Consider the following 16,028-nt stretch of genomic DNA (forward strand, 5'->3'; position numbering starts at 1 on the left):
CCCTCCCACCCCTGCCCCTCCCATCTCTGCCCCTCCCACCCCTGCCCTTCCCATCCCTGTCCCTCCCATATCTGCCCCCTCCCATCCCTGCCTCCTCCCATCTCTCCCCCCATCTCTGCCCCTCCCACCCCTGCCCCTCCCATCTCTGCCCCTCCCACCCCTGCCCCCTCCCATCTCTGCCCCTCCCACCCCTGCCCCTCCCATCTCTCCCTCATCTCGGCCCCTCCCACCCCTGCCCCTCCCATCTCGGCCCCTCCCACCCCTGCCCCTCCCATCTCTGCCCCTCCCACCCCTGCCCCCTCCCGTCCCTGCCCCTCCCATCTTTCCCCTTTCCTCAAGAGGCCTTCATGCTCTTGTGGATACCCGGGAAATCAGTCCCTGGGAAAAAAAAAAAATCATGAAAACGTGCCGCGATTTTTGAGAAGCCACAGCCATGCAGAGTGACTCAGCACCCATGTCCTGCAAGCACCCGGTGGCAGCAGGTCAACCAGAGGCAGCTAGCTCCCCACCCCGCACACAGGTCATGTACGCCGAGCGGTGGGGCCTGGAGCCCTGCGCCCTGCCCGTGATCGTGAACATCTCGGCGGCCCACTGCGACACGCTGGATTTCAGCCCCCTGGACGAGTCCTCGTCCCTCATCTTCTACAACGTCAGCAAGCACCCGCGCGGCGGCAGGCAGAGGAAGGCCCGCGTCCTGCAGGCCGGCACGCCCCTGGGGCTCATGGCCTACCTCTACTCCAGGTGCAGCCCCCGGCCCCTGGGGGGGTGGGGGGGGACTGTGGGCTCCCCTGGGCCCCTGCGTGCCTTTTGGAAGCAGGAGGGAGATGGAAACAAAGAAACAGGCCCCCAGAAGGCGAATGAGGTGAAAGTCTTTGCCTCATCGGAGATGGGTTGGCACTTCTTTTGATTTAGGAAATTTTGAATCAGAACTTTAAGCTGCCTCGTGTCAGCTGCCGCTTGCCTCCTCTGCCGGGCTCTTGGCTGGACGTGCACCTGTAGACCTGGGCGTCTGGGTCTCAGCTGTGCCGGGGCAGGAGCCTCGGAAGAGAGACAGGGGATGTGGGATGCACAGTTAACAGCCCAGGGGACTTCTGAATTTAAACACACACGGGAGCCTCAGAGACCTGCCTGGATTCCATCCGCTTTGCCGGGTCAAAACACCCCTTAATTAATCGTGTGGCTTCCCAGGGACTGCCAGTGCGGTTGGTCCCAGCCACTCATTGAACTATTTCTGCAGCTGCCGCCTCTCGGCAGAGCCCTGCACTGGTGCCTCAGACACTCTGACTGATCCGTGCACAGGGGCGCGTTCACCCTGCAGCATGGAGGACCAGTCCACTCACACCCAGGCTCGCAGGGATCCCCGGGCCGCCCCCTGGCCCCTCCTCCCTTGTGCCCGCCCCGTCCATCGGCACAGCCACGAGTCCCCCTGGTACAGGCACAGGGCCTCCTGGCAGGTTCCCTTGACCCGATGGCCCGGCCCACGCCACGGGGGCCAGCAGGTCAGGGCCGGGTACAGACTACCTTCCCACACAATGGTGGAGGCCTCCCCCGGTTCTGGCTTTGGGGGGCCCGTGACACACTTGGGGGCTCCCGGGGCCCTCTTTGAGCTGAAGGCTGTGGTGGTCCCAGAACTGATAGTCAGGTGTCAGCAGGGGACACTGGGGGCTGTCAGGGGACAAGGGAAGTACCCTGAGAGCAGAGGCGTCCTGGGCCTCCCGGGATGGCAGCCTCTTCCCGTGTTCTCCAGAGGTGGGCTGTACCGGACTGTGCTGGGAGACTTCCCCTGGCGGGGGTCCTCCGACCAGCCCTGACCACCCGCCCGATGAGGGCGGGCTGTGCCAACACAGGAGACGTGCATGTGTGTGTGGGGTGTGTGTGTGCTTGGGGGGTGTGCATGTGTGTGTTGAGGGGTATTACGCGGCGTGCTGCGTATGTGCGTGCACAGCACCTCCAACAAGGGGAGAGCCCTTGCTCAGACCCCGTAGGCACCCCCTTCGTGGGGCAGGCTGGACCTGACCCCGGCCGCAGCACCCCCAGCTCCCAGGAGCCCCAGGGTGACCAGGTGGCTAGGCTCCCTCACCCTCCAGACACCAGGCCTCCACCCCGAAGCCCCTTCCAGGAGCCTTACCAGGACCCCTGCACCTTTCTTTCTGGGACTCAGTCACTGACCTGCATGGTGTCGCCCGCCCTGGGGTTCCCTGGGGCACCCCTGCGGGCGGGGGACGCTCATTCCCTCACCTGCCTGGTTTTGCCCTGAAGAGACTGAGAACTTTGGGGCACAACGAGCAGCTCTCCTTCCTAATGTAGTGACTTCCAGTTTGGGGGCGGGGGTCACTGCCTGCGCACACGAGTCCCCCCAAACAGGTTCTAGAAGCAGATAGCGAGGGTGCCTGAAAACTCGACGTTAAAGAAGGTCCTCCTGCCAGAAATGGTTGGGAGTCCCCAACGTTACCAATACCCGCACGACCTTTTACTTCTCCACGTGCTTCTCCTGGCAAGGGCCGCGCATACCTACGTGCTCACACACGCGGAACTCACGCGCCTTCTCGCTCACGCACATTCACATGCGCTCTCTCTCACATCTACCTCAGAACTGCTAACGGGGGCTGGGGGGAGCCGGGCCCTCCCTCCCCGCTTACCTGAAGCACAGGTAAGGTCTCCTGGGAGGAGCGGCCTGCCCGGCCCGCCCCGGGGTTGGGGACGGATGGAGCTAGGAGGCGGGCGGGCGGGGCCGAGCCTTGGCCTTGCCAGTGTTCTGAGCACCTCCTCTCCGCCCCAGCGACGCCTTCCTGGAGGGCTACGTGCAGCAGTTCCTGTACACCTTCCGCTACTTCTGCACACCCCACGACTTCCTGCACTTCCTGCTGGACCGCATCAACAGCACCCTGTCCAGGTACGGCCCGGCCCACGAGACGCCACACAGACGCACGGTGGACCCCGTGGCGCCTTGTCAATGGCTGTGAAGGGCGAGGGGGGCCCTGCCGACCCTGGCCAGGATGATGGCTGTGCCTGGCCGGAGAAGGCAGAGCAGGAGGGAGGGTGCGAGGGGACGAGGAGCCCAGAGAAGGGAGGGAGCAGCAGGAGGGGAGAGTGGCTGGGGCACCTGGGTGGCTCAGTCGGTTAAGTGTCAGACTCCGGCCCAGGTCCTGATCTCGCAGTTTTTGAGTTCGAGCTCTGTGCTCACGGCTCAGAGCCTGGAGCCTGCTTGGGATTCTGCGTCTCCCTGTCTCTCTGCCCCTCGCCCGCTCACGCTCTGTCTCTCTCTAAGATAAATAAACATTTTAAAAAAAAAAAAAAAAGGGGGGGGTTTTAAAGGAGGGGAGAGTGGCCAGAAGAGACCACCGATGCTAATGGAGGAGGCAGGGAGGGGATGGCCCGGGTGGGGGCACGGGGGGAGGGGGGTGCTGTCCTGCAGGCCCTCAGCCCTCCTCAGCAGCAGCGCATAGGCAGCCCAGGACTGCAGTCAGTGAAGGATGTAGGACTTGTTCTGACCTGTTCTCTGACCTGGCCTGTCGTCACCACAGGCTCCCTGCGCCTGCCTGGCCCATCAGCCATCACCTCCCTCCTTGGGGCGGGGACTCACAGGGGAGACCTCCGTACCCCTTACTCCTGCACGTGTGGGGCCAGGCCCCCACTCTGCCTCTCGTGGAGTGCGCTCACACCATGTGCCAGACCCCTGGCATCTCAGCCCGAGCTGCAGGGGTGACAGGTGCCTCAGGACTGGCGCCAGGCAAGGCTGGCGGACAGGCAGCAGGCCCCTGTCCCGAGTCGCCGAGCCCGAGGCCCAGCTATGCGGCCACGGCCTCTCTCTTCTGTCCCCTGACACGGGCGAGATAGGGCTGAAACACCCCTCGAAGGCAGAGCCACGTTCAGACCCCACTCACACCCCCTTGCTGGGCAGTGCGTGACCCCCAGCAGCAGACAGAGCCGGTAAAGCTTAGGTCTCTGCCGTCTGCCTCCAGGGCTCACCAGGACCCCACCTCGACCTTCACCAAGATCTACAAGCGAAGCTTCTGCCTCCTGCAGGCCTGGCTGGAGGACTGCTACACCGTGGACTTCACTCGGAACTCCGGGCTCCTGGGCAGGCTGGAGGACTTCCTCTCTTCCAAGGTGAGTGCGGCCAGAGCCGGCACCGGGGCAGCCCCCGCATGCCCGTGGGCAGGACTCGGGGTGAGAGCCACCAGCCCTGTCTGGGTGACCAGTGACCACCCTGTGCTTCTGCCCAGATCCTGCCCCTGGACGGCTCTGCAGAGCGCCTGCTGGGCCTCCTGGAGGTGGGCACTGACCGGCGGGCCGAGGGCACCTCACGTGGCACAGACCTGGAGGGCCCCAAGGAGGCAGAGGAGGACACCAGGCCTCTCAACGCCCTCTGTAAGAGGCTCTCGGAAGACGGCATCTCCCGGAAGGTGGGGGCCTTTCCCGGACTGGGGGGACGGGGGGTCTCCTGGGGCAGAGGCAGCACAGCCCAGAGAACGCAGTGCACGCACGCATGCATACACACATTCACACACGCGCTTGTGCACTCACACGTGTGGACACACGTACAGACACACGTGCAGCCCTGTGAGGCTGGCACTTCCCGCCCGCCCTCGCCCTGGACGAGGACAATGCAGGAGCCCCGGCCAGGTGCTCAGATGACCTCACGTTCCTGATGAGTGGAACAAATCATTGCCAGGAAATGGCCTAGGACGGAGGGACCGGGTCTGAAGGGACCTGCCCATAATATATGGGTACGGCGCCACACTTCTTCAGGGGGGGACCTGCTGAAATGACCAGGACAGGTGTCCCAGAGCGGTGGGTGGCAGAGATTGGCTCTGCGGCTCTCTCTCTCTCTCTCTCTCTGAGCAAGGGCCTGGAGCCCTCCTGGTCCTCCCCACCCCCACCCCCTCCCCTCCGGGCTCCTCCTCCCGCCCCTTTAGCACCTTCTGACCTCGCCCTGCAGAGCTTCCCCTGGAGGCTGTCCCGGGGCAACGGGCTGGCGCTGCCCCACCACAAGGAGCGCCAGTACACCATCGCGTCTGCCCTGCCCAAGCCCTGCTTCTTCGAGGACTTCTACGGCCCCTATGCCAAGGCCAATGAAAAGGGGCCCTACTTCCTGACGGAGTACAGCACCCACCAGCTCTTCTCCCAGCTGACGCTGCTGCAGCAGGTGACGGGGCCGGCCAGCCTGGCGCGGGGACGCCACGGGGAGGGACGCGGGCGCCCTCGCTGGCTCTCTGGCGTTGCTGGGCGGACGTGCGGAGGGCAGTGAACTCGGCGGGCGGGGCTGCGCCCTGGAAAGGCCCGGACCCTGCTCCTACTCCCAGCCCTCCCCCTGCCCACCGGCGCCCGCGTCCCTGACACTCCCGCCTCGCGAGCGCTAGAGGGCGCCCTGTGGGCCTCCTCCCTCCTGGCGCCCTGAGCCCCGCCCCCAGGTGTCCTGCCATCCCGGGCCCCAAGTCACTTGGCGGGTGAAGGTGGTGATGGTGACCCAATGATCCCACCTGCTGTCACCACGGCTGGGCAAAGAGGCCCCCAGAGATGCTGCCTTGTCCACGAGGCCCCTGGGAAAGGTGCCCTGAACATCTGCGTCCTTGTCTCCGACAGGAATTGTTTCAAAAGTGCCATCCCGTCCACTTCTTAAACTCCCGGGCCCTGGGCGTCATGGACAAAAGCGTGGCCATCCCCAAGTGAGTGTGCACCTGCGGGGCGTCACCCCAGAGCTCTGGGACAGACAGATGGCTGGTGGCAGGGGCTTGGGGGCTTCCCCTGAGTGTCTCGTGGACACTCTTGGCCAAAGGGAGACGCCGATGTCACAAACGTCCTCGGAGCCAGACGCTCCCCGCTCCGCAGAGCCCATCCTGCTGGCCCCACCCGGGTCCAGAGAGCCCCCTGCGGCCCCCGGGGCCCGGGCAGGGCCGCGGCCACACGTCCTCACCGGCATGCACACGCCTGTCTCTTCCAGGGCCAGCTCCTCCGAGCCTCCGACCGCCAAGACGTGCAGCTTGTTTCTGCCCAACTACGTCCAGGACAAGTACCTGCTGCAGCTTCTGAGAAGTGCGGACGACGTCAGCACCTGGGTGGCTGCTGAAATCGTGACCAGCCACACCTCCAAGGTGGGTGCCCGTCTCACAGGAGGGCCAGGGTGTAGCCGCAGGGGCGCGGCCTCTCGCGGGGGGCCCCAGTCGTCCCTTCTCCGTGCACGGGGCAGCCTCAGACTCCGCCCGAGCAAGGGTGAGAGCCACGTCACAGCCTCTGTCGACAGCATCAGGCACACCACCCGGCTCGCCTGCCGGGCACCGTCTGTCACACCCCGACCCTAACACCGCAAATGCGCACCGGCTCTGAGCGCCGTGGCAGCCCCTCGTCCGTGCAACTTCCACACGTGTGCCTGTGCACACCTACAGTGTCACACGTGCACGTGCAGTCTTACACAAATGCACTCTCTCACACACATACCCCCTCACACACTCACAGCCACGTGACCATTCCCTCACACACACTCACACACCCACACTCCCTCTCACACTCACGTACGCAGCCGCAGGGCTGGGAATTGTGACTCCCGGCCTTCCCGCTAACCTGAACTTTTCGAGGGTGGGGACCAGCTTGGTTCCTGTCACAGCCCTGCAGCCAGTACGGTGCGTGTTCTCAGCAGGTTCGTGGGATAAACAAAACGGGTCAGCGGTCCAGTCAAGGTGAAGGTCTTGCCGTTCCAGGGCCCCTTCTACGCCCCGCCGGCCTTCCCCCTGACGGCCAGTCTCTCAGCCTGAACTAACCCACCTGCTTCCCGGCAGCGCACCAGGCAGGCCAGGAGGGACAGTCACCTGCCTCAGAGCCGGCGCCTCCCTCCGGGTTCCCACTCACTCACGAGGGGCTGGGGGAGGACGGAGTCCCCGGGCCCCGGTGCGTCCCGAAGGCCTCCGCTTTCCTGCCACCTGAGGCCAGCCCCGGCACGGGGCATCGCCGAGTCCTGCCCACTTGAACTGCCACACTGGCATGCTGAGGAATGAGGTTGGGACCACAAGGGCTCCTCCCGTGGGCGGATTCCCACCACTCCGCAGGCGGCAGCAACCTGAGGGCAAACTCTGGCCCAAACATAGGGCTCCTCCTGCGAGATCCCCATCACCGCTGCCCCTGGGCTGAGCGTGACAGGGGAGCTCAGGGGTGGGGGACGCCATCATTCTGCCCCCGGAGCCGCCCCCAAGCCCACAGGGGCCACCACCCCCCCATCACATGGCAAAGCACAGAAAAGTCTGTTCCAGCACCTGTCTGCGATTTCTTTTCTTTTTTTAATATTTCTCTGCGTCCCCCTGACCCCAAAACCCACAGGGCAACCCAAGACCCATTAGCAAGTGCAGAGTTCTCTACATTTTTCCCCTTAGGGGAGAATTTTCGCACTTTAGAGATTTATTAGCCCTCACTTCTCTAAGATGTGGGAACAGGGAGCCTGGGCTTACCCGGTTTGTTCTAATCCACGACGTTACAAATACCGTGACATCAGAACGTAGCTTCCCTAAACCAGGTCTTCAAACAGGGGCCTGTGTGGTTAGTCCTCACGAGGACTTCCAAGGACAGGTCCAAGGACAATCCACAGCCACGCCACGGCCCTCCCAGGATTATCCCTATGTGAGTCCCCAAAAAGAGGGACGAAGGCCCCCTCCCAGCCTGAGAGGGAAGGTGAGCTTGGTGTCCCGAATCTGCGGGTGCCTGCCCAGCAGGCCCACACGGAGCGGCACGACACCTTTGCGGGCCCGGCGGTCAGCACGATGGAGCGGATCTCTGGGAGCACACCCGGGCACCCAGCCTGGAAGGACAGTAGGGACCATGGTGTCACTGGGGCAGAACGCCTCCTGTTGTCGCGAACGGGCCCTGTGTCCCCACAAGCAAAAGACAGAATCATTCAAATGGGCAGTACTCAGCCGCATGCAGGAACCACCGGGGCCAAGAGCCTGTGCGGCACATGTTTCCAAGGAAACTGCACGCGAACCTTCAACAAAAGTGTTTGTCACGTTCCCACGTATGCATTGTTTCACGTGTTGTGTGTTATTTACCGTGATGTCAGAATAATCCAGAAGACTGGCTTCTCCATTTGTCAACTGTGGTCACAGAAAACTGTCAACATTCAAATTCTGAGGCAGAGAATGCAGCGGGGCCCTGGGGACAGCATACATCCCACGCACGTGACGCGCTGGGGAAAACGGAATGGAAGTACGAGGTGAAGAACAGGAAACGGTGTGGAGTTTGTCACCTTCAAGAAAAACTTGTTGACTTTTTCTAGGTGAATAATGGTGGGTTTGAAGGCAAAACCGCATTTCGACTTCTTCAGGTGATTTTCCAAGTGATAGAATACAACAGCCAAGAGAAAGAAAGAACCCAAAGGTCCATCCACGGACAAGTGGGTAGACAAAATATGGCCTATCCACGCTATGGAATAGTATTCAGCCTTAAAAGGGAATAAAGTCGGGGTGCCTGGGTGGCTCAGTCAGTTAAGTGTCCAACTTCGGCTCAGGTCATGATCTTGTGGTTCACAAGTTCGAGCCCCGCGTCAGGCTCTGTGCTGACAGCTCGGAGCCTGGAGCCTGCTTCGGATTCTGTGTCTCCCTCTCTCTCTGACCCTCCCCCCATTCGTGCTCTGTCTCTCTCTGTCTCAAAGATAAATAAACATTAAAAAAAAAAAAAAGGATTAAAGTCATGATACAGGCTCTGGCGTGGCTGAGCCTGGAGCACGTCATGCTCAGGGAATAAGCCAGTTCCAGAAAGACAAATGCTGTGATTCCGCTCTAGGAGATCTCTGGGGGTGTTCCAGCCACACAGACAGAAGGTAGAAAGGTGGGAGCAGGAGATGGGGGTAGCTGTTTGACAGTTGTGGCCTCAGTTTTACCAGAAGAAAGCCCTAGAGATCTGTGACACAACCCAGTGTCACTAACGCTGCGGAGCTCTAAGAAAGAGTGCTTACAAGAGTAAATTTTCTACTGCATATTTTTTACCACATTTTTTTTAAAAACAAAAATGTGATGGAACAGTTTTATCTGAAAGTGCTGGAAATGACATGCTTCACATCTATTTAAACACTTATTTTTGAGAGAGAGCACACGCAAGCAGGGAAGGGGCAGAGAGAGAATCCCAAGCAGACTCCGTGTTGTCAGAGCAGAGTCTGGCACCGAGCTCAATCCCACAAATCTGAGCCGAAATCAAGAGTTGGACACAACTGATGGAACCACCCAGGCACCCCTATTTTGCATCTGTTTAAATATATGAAGAAAACAGTGGGATGTCAACTTAAAAAGTATGAGCGAGTAAATGTTTTCCAAGACCCTTTAAGAAGCACTCAGGCCAGACAGCTGGGAGGCCACCATGGTGGATGAGCTCCAGGGGCCCATCTGTGTGACCTTCGATGGCATCAGAATCACCGCAGACAAGGTCAAGTCCAGTGGAAAGACATGTGGTTGGGACCCACAGGCAGGCAACTGTTCCCGCCTGAAGGATGGCCCTGGCCCTGGTGACAGTTTATAGGGTGAGGCAGCTCTGAAATGAGGGGTCAGCTGAATTCTCTAGAATCTTCTAGAAGCCTCTGGAAGTGTGTGAAATCCAAGTGCTATCTGTGGGTCCATGAACCCAGGACCTCAGGCCTCTGAAATGGCACACGCAGTTAGGAATGAGAATCCCACCGGGTGTTCCTATCAAATCTGGTGAATTTGCCAAATCTGCTGACTGGCCACCCGCAGAGGAGCAGTGGGGCCCGTGGACCCACCCCCTGGTCGGGCGCTGAAGCCCTTCCTGCAGTGGAGTCGCGCCACGCAGATGAGAAGCTGCTCTTGGCCACGAGATGCATCGGCTCCGGGGTGCCCTTCTGGGTCCTAAAGCTGTGCCCCCTGCCCCGTGTGTCTCACTCCTAGAGCAGAGGTTTGTCCTGGGAGAGATTTTGCTTTGGAGAAGGGAGGCTGACTTCTTTTCACATCTTCGTGCCTACTGGGTGCTCGCCTTTTCGTTTTGTGTTTCCGAGTCATGAGCGTCCTCCTGCCCCTCACAGCCATCCTCTGAGACCTGAGCCCACCTGCCTCCTCCCCACACGGGTGGTGGGCCTCCTGTCCTGTGTGCCCTGGTGCTGGGTTACTCTAACGGGTCCTCAGATGCTGTCTACCGGCTCGTCTTAACCCGGAACACACCGAATGTGTCATTTTCTGGTTTCAGTTGCAGGTGAATTTACTGTCCAAATTTTTGCTGATCGCGAAGTCTTGCTACGAGCAAAGGAACTTTGCGACAGCCATGCAGATCCTGGGCGGCCTGGAGCACCTCGCAGTGAGGCAGTCCCCCGTGAGTCACCTCCAGGGGCGCTGGCCAGGGGCGGGCGTGTGGGCACCGGCTCGGCCACGGGGGTTCACTGTGCTTTTCTTTTAGGCCTGGAGAATCCTACCCGCGAAGATAGCAGAGGTCATGGAAGAGCTGAAAGCCGTGGAGGTACTGGTGCTGTGCCTGAGCTTCTGGCGGCTTCTGTCCACCTGGGGCTTCCCCTAAGGACACACCGCGTGCACCTCCGCGGGGCTCACCGGGCAGAGTCTGCGTCGTGGCGCCCGGGCCGCACGGCCCCCTCGGAGTCGTGCGTGGAGCAGCCCGGCTAGCCTGGTCTTGCACGCCTCCCCATGAGGCCTCTGCCACTCAGCTGGGCAGAGACCCAGGGGCCAGTGCCCAGGATACAGGTGCCCAGAGGACCAGACTGAGCTGAACTGGCCCTCTGGCCTCGGTGCTTCTCCCCAAGTACAGAGGCACCTGCCTCATGAGATCAGAAACGAGGAAGTGCTGGAACGGTGGGCATTTCCCCGGATGCGGCAGCAGGAGCAGAGGCCCCGCGGCCCCCACCCCGGGCCCGGCCCCCTGCAGGGCGGGAGGGCTGCTGCGTGTCCTCGGTTGACGCCGGAAACAGGTCCCTGAAGCCGGCCGGCCTGGGTCTTATTGTCACTTGGGCAGCTGGGTCACCTGGCTGTTTGCTGGAGCCCGGCAGAGAGTAGGTTAGGAAACGATGCCGGGACGCGTGCGGCTTTCTGCTGGATGTCCGGGTCCCCCGTGTCTGCCAGTCTCAGACATCCGCACCGCCGACCCCCGTCCAGTCATCCCAGGCATGCTTTGGATTGGATGGAAATCAGTGCTGTGCAGCCCCATGCAGGGGATTGGCTGAGCTGAGGGCCCTGGACTGACTCTCACCTGTCTCCCCCTGCCCACGCCCCCGGCTGGGCCCCCAGGTCTTCCTGAAGAGCGACAGCCTGTGTCTTATGGAAGGACGGCGCTTCCGGGCCCAGCCCACTCTGCCCTCGGCGCGCCTCCTGGCCATGCACATCCAGCAGCTGGAGACGGGGGGCTTCACCATGACTAACGGGGCCCACAGATGGAGCAAGCTCAGGTGAGGGCCTTGCTCCCCATGGCCCCATGGGCCCCTCGCGCTAGAGCTGTCTACACAGCCCGCTCCTGCGGGGCCGTGGTTCCCCTGCCCGACACCCCTGGGCGCTCGGCATGCCTGGGAGGTACAGACCGGGGGCCGCTTGTGAAAGCCACCGCGGCGGTCCCAGCCAAGGCGGGCCATTGCTCATTTCTGCCTCGGAGGATGCGAGCATGCCCGGAGAAGCCCGGCCTCCAGCCCACCTCTCCTGGGAGCTCCAGGCCTCCTCCGAGACGCCCCCGCATGTCTCAGGACCGGGCCAGCCCTTCTCCAGTGGGCCTGCACCCACCCCCCCCCCCACACACACAACCCCCCCAGCCTCGCACCCACCCTGCTCTCCTCCCGTCTCTTCTCCACACCAGCCACGTGCACAGTCAGGTGGAAGCTGGTCAGACCACAGTCCAGCTGCACTCAGGGTGGAGGGCTGGCCTCAGCAGGCACGGCCCAGGGGCCTTGGAGCCCAGCGGTTCCAACCTGCTATGTGCAAGGCCTCCTTTCGGTCACCAACTTAAAAAGTGCTTAAGAGACACCACAGTGCACGTTAATCCGTGTCAGCAGAATGGCAGGCCACGATCCAGAAGGCACAGGGGATGAGACCTAATGAGGCCTCTTCTTAACTCTATTGTACGTCTGGATCCAAGAGCCTGGTCCCCCACACTGGACCATCTCCGTCCACAGTCGCGACGGGAAGACGTGTGTGGAGCCCACGGCTTCCCCCCTTCCTGGACGGCCCCCACCCCCACCTCTGGGGCTGTGTGGCCTCTGTTTAACTTGCAGCTCTGAGGGGAGGCAAGCCCCGCTCCACAGTGTCAGCCAAGCCCCGGGGTGTAAATGCCCCCACGGTGGTGGCTCTTGAGCTGTCAGGTGATGTCCCTGAACACAGAGCTGGGGGGGAGCATGTGCCCAGTGGCCCCTGCATCTCCCTACCTCACGTTTCTCCTCTGCGGGCCCTGGATGGCTGACACTGGGGTCTATTCACGTCGGAACCCTCAGCACTGACCAGACCCGACACAGACGTTCAGTAAATGTTTGTGGGACGGAAAGTGGACGGATGGACAGAGGGACGGATGGGAGCGCGGGTAGACAAACAGGCCTGAGTAACGAAACGAGGTTTGGCCGTCAGAATAAATACGGAAACTCACCCAGAGCTGATACCAGAAGAGGTTTGGGTTAGACGTTTCCGGTGACGCGCCGGGAACTCCCAAGCCACGGCCTCGTGCGAACTAACGGTTCACTTCTCCCCAACACAGGAACATAGCCAAGGTGGTGAGTCAGGTCCACGCGTTCCAGGAGAACCCCTACACGTTTGCCCCCGACCACAAGCTGCAGTCCTACCTCAAGCAAAGAATCGCCCGCTTTAGCGGGGCCGACATCTCCACATTGGCGGCCGACAACAGGGCCTCCTTCCACCAGATCACCAGCGAGAAGCACTCCCGCAAGATCCAGGACAAGTTACGGAGAATGAAAGCCACGTTCCAGTAACGGGACGGTGGATGTGATGAGAATGCCAAATCGGGGACAGGACTGGGGCAGAAAAGAGCCGCCCGCTTGCCGTCCAGGCCCAGGAAGCCCGTGCAGCCCAGCGTCTGCTGCCCCGGACGGGGGACCCCCAGTGCAGGAGCCAGGGCCCAGCCGGGGCGTCGGGGTGCATGCCCGGGGGGCTCTGGGGGGTGGAGGCCCGAGGGCCTTGCCGAGAGGGAGAGGATGGGGGCTCTGGTGGAGGTTGGGGTATTGCTGCTAGTTTAAAACTATATTTTAAAATTAACACAAAAATAGAATAAGTAAACTCCCCAGGAGCCACATACCCACTTATACTTCTTAGAGATAAACCGCTCTCTGCCAACTCTCCAGGGATCCCGCCCCCCCAAAACCCCACAGCCACCCACCCTGACTCAGAGCATTGTTTTCTTGAGTCCAGCTTATGTCTGCCCAGCAACCAAGGACCAAACTGACCTCTGACCCCCATGCCAACCATAGGCTCCAGGGGTGTCCGAAACCTTCCCCTGGGGCCCTGAGGCTTCCTTCCCAGTGGCCCAAGCCCCAGCCTGGGCCCACACTCCTACCCTCAGGCCTCCTCCCACCCCACAAAACCCCCCTCCCCACCCCCAGACCTCCCCCATACCTCACACCTACCCCTGTCTCCCAACCTCCCGCTCCCCACCCCAGGCCTACTACCCCCGCAAATACCCCCTCCCCAACCCCAGACCATCCCCCAAACTCCTCCTCCTCCTCACCCCCAGACCTCCCCCCACACGCAACATCCCCCTCCCTTCCACCCAGACCTCCCCCAGATCTCCTCCCACATCCCAGACTTCCCCCCCCCAACACCTCACACCTATACCCATCTTCCACCCAGACCTCCCTCTCCCCACCTCCTGACCGCCCAAATTCTCCCTTCCCACCCCCAGACCTCCCCCCACACCCAAATTCCCCCTTCCTACCCCCAGACCTCCCCCACACCCCCCTTCCTACCCCCAGACCTCCCACACACCCCCCTTCCCCTGACCACCTCCTTCCAGACCTCCCCTTTAGGGGCCCAGCTCAGCTCACCCCCATTCCTGCCAAGTGGGGGTGCCTGAGTTTTGCAGCCCTTGCCCCAGCAGGCAGCCCCGCCTCTGGTTGCTGGTGAGGGAGCACCTCACGGCTCCACACCGGCAGCCCCCCAAGTGCCCGCGGCCCCTGCCCAACCCCCACCCCTTAGGACAGTTCCTGGTGAGGCCCTCGAGGCTCTGCTTCCTAGCAAAGCACACAGGATACAAACAGCAGCTCCAAAGCCGACTCAAGGCCTCCTGGGCCCTGAGAGCCTCCCCCAGCCCCATCTGGGGGCCTCAGGCCTGTGGCCCAGGTCCATCTGCCGCCAGCAGCCAGCATGCGCTGCACACGCCTACGCCCGGGCTCTCACAGCTTGCCTTCGCTAGCGCTCCGTCAGAACCGTGGGGGAGGTGACGTCAGAACTCGGAGGAGGTGACGTCAGAACCGTGGAGGAGGTGGCTTGGATTCCAAACAGCTGGTATTGAGCATTTGCTCAGCGGCCAGAAGACCCCCTCGGCCAGGTGTACAGGGACCAGGAAGGTGCGGTCACGGCCCCCACACGGGGAGATCAGGCCCCCTGGCACCGTCCCAGGCGCCACCGATCTTAGGTTGCACATCGTTGCAAGACCCAAGGCTGTTCTCTAGAGTCTCAGAACTGGAGATTCTTTAGAACAGCCAGCTGTTAGTATTTCTGGGGAAACAGTTACTTGTGATAAAATACAGAGTTTGTAATGTCAAGATGTGTTTCCCACACAAATTCATTTGCGACACGTAGGTCCTGCTTAAACGGAATATAAGAGGAACTCGGCACTCCCCGCCACGCAAGTTCGGGTTTTTTTCGGCTTTTATATGAGGATTATGTTCTACCAAACAACACTTACATTTTCAGATTTTGAATTTAACAAAGGTGGTGTCACAGAGCCTGAAACTGCAGGTCTGGCGCAAATAAACATTCCAACCGTTAACAGTTTATTCACAGGGAAGTGACTGGGCTTTCAGCTTAAGCACGATCGTCTGCATGTCGCCCAAATGTCACTGGTACAGATTTCTAAATAAAGTCATTTCTACCAAGATGGCTTCCGTACGGCTTGTCTCCAGACTGACACTCGCACCGGGAGTCACGTGGGCTCCTCCGTGGCCGGACGAAGACAACTTCAGGGGTGCTCGCGAAGGCACCAGGGGACGAGAAGTACCGGCCACAGGCAGTATGTCCTTGGGTGGCACGGAGAAGGGCCAGATCTGCCAACTCGTTTAATTCCGGCCCCACCAGAGCGGAATCCCAGAACTGCTGGGCCCATGAGCACGCGGTCTCTCCGTTGCCATAGGAGGCGTTTGCCCGCAAACCACTCAAATTAGGTGAGCCACCAAAGCTCGTTCTGCCACGGACTGGGCGTCCCCAGCCGGTTCCCACCCGAAGGCCGCTGGCCTCACCCTGAGCCTGAGGGCAGGACGGCCGGGTCCTCCCTCACCAGGGCAAGACAGGGATGTTCCTTGAGGCTTGCTTGCCGCGGGGAAGGGTCCTGCCAGACACCGCGAAAGGAGGGGCAGGAGACCAGGGGTTCGAAGAATTTGGGGACAAACATGGTTGTTTTCTGTGGAAAAGCCACCCGGGGAGTCCCTGTAATAAAGGGTAAAGTCCCCCGCCTGGCAAGAGCGTCCTGTTAGAGTCACGTTACCGCGCACGGTGGCTGCACGGGTGGGTCCCAGTGTCCCAGTCGCGGGTGGGTGGGTGGTTTGGGTCCTTACCCACCTTAAAATCACTAAACCCTGGTCTCTCTTCCCCCCTGAGACAGGAGGACCGGGATCTCCTTCCACTGCCCTGGGTCTAATCAAATCAGCAGGTTTTCCTTTAGGACAATTGACAACCAGTGACCCCTTAGGCCCCCAAGCGAGCCATGCTTCCCAGGTCCCCACCCTGGGCAGTCCACTCCTATGCTGATGAAGGCTGGCCCGGTGTATCCGTGCTCTGGGGAAAGGCCCCACCACGGGCAACGTTTGAGTACCCCGAGACCACCATGCTGGAGCAGGCCCAAGGCAGCAGTCCTGAGCGGACGGAGCGGAGACGGGAGAGACGTCCGGCCAG

At 61.3% G+C, this 16,028-nt stretch overlaps 1 protein-coding gene across 2 annotated transcripts in view; it reads left to right on the forward strand.

Annotated features, from left to right (window-relative positions):
- The window catches only part of KNDC1 (kinase non-catalytic C-lobe domain containing 1), a 64,786-nt gene extending 51,196 nt beyond the window's left edge, over positions 1–13,590 (forward strand). Inside the window, exons 20-30 of one of the 2 annotated variants that reach the window (XM_040486869.1) lie at positions 521–741; positions 2,780–2,893; positions 3,963–4,110; positions 4,227–4,406; positions 4,943–5,149; positions 5,587–5,669; positions 5,945–6,095; positions 10,174–10,296; positions 10,381–10,440; positions 11,220–11,377; positions 12,664–13,590. In XM_040486869.1, the coding sequence (XP_040342803.1) occupies positions 521–741; positions 2,780–2,893; positions 3,963–4,110; positions 4,227–4,406; positions 4,943–5,149; positions 5,587–5,669; positions 5,945–6,095; positions 10,174–10,296; positions 10,381–10,440; positions 11,220–11,377; positions 12,664–12,895 (1,677 nt within the window). In that variant the 3' untranslated portion in view covers positions 12,896–13,590. The remainder of the gene's footprint in view (positions 1–520; positions 742–2,779; positions 2,894–3,962; positions 4,111–4,226; positions 4,407–4,942; positions 5,150–5,586; positions 5,670–5,944; positions 6,096–10,173; positions 10,297–10,380; positions 10,441–11,219; positions 11,378–12,663) is intronic. The other variant, XM_040486868.1, reaches the window with a different exon arrangement.
- Positions 13,591–16,028: the final 2,438 nt, after the last annotated feature.

The sequence above is a fragment of the Herpailurus yagouaroundi genome, unplaced genomic scaffold (genome assembly GCF_014898765.1).
Source record: "Herpailurus yagouaroundi ecotype Mexico unplaced genomic scaffold, PumYag 163, whole genome shotgun sequence".
Taxonomy (NCBI): Eukaryota; Metazoa; Chordata; class Mammalia; order Carnivora; family Felidae; genus Herpailurus; species Herpailurus yagouaroundi.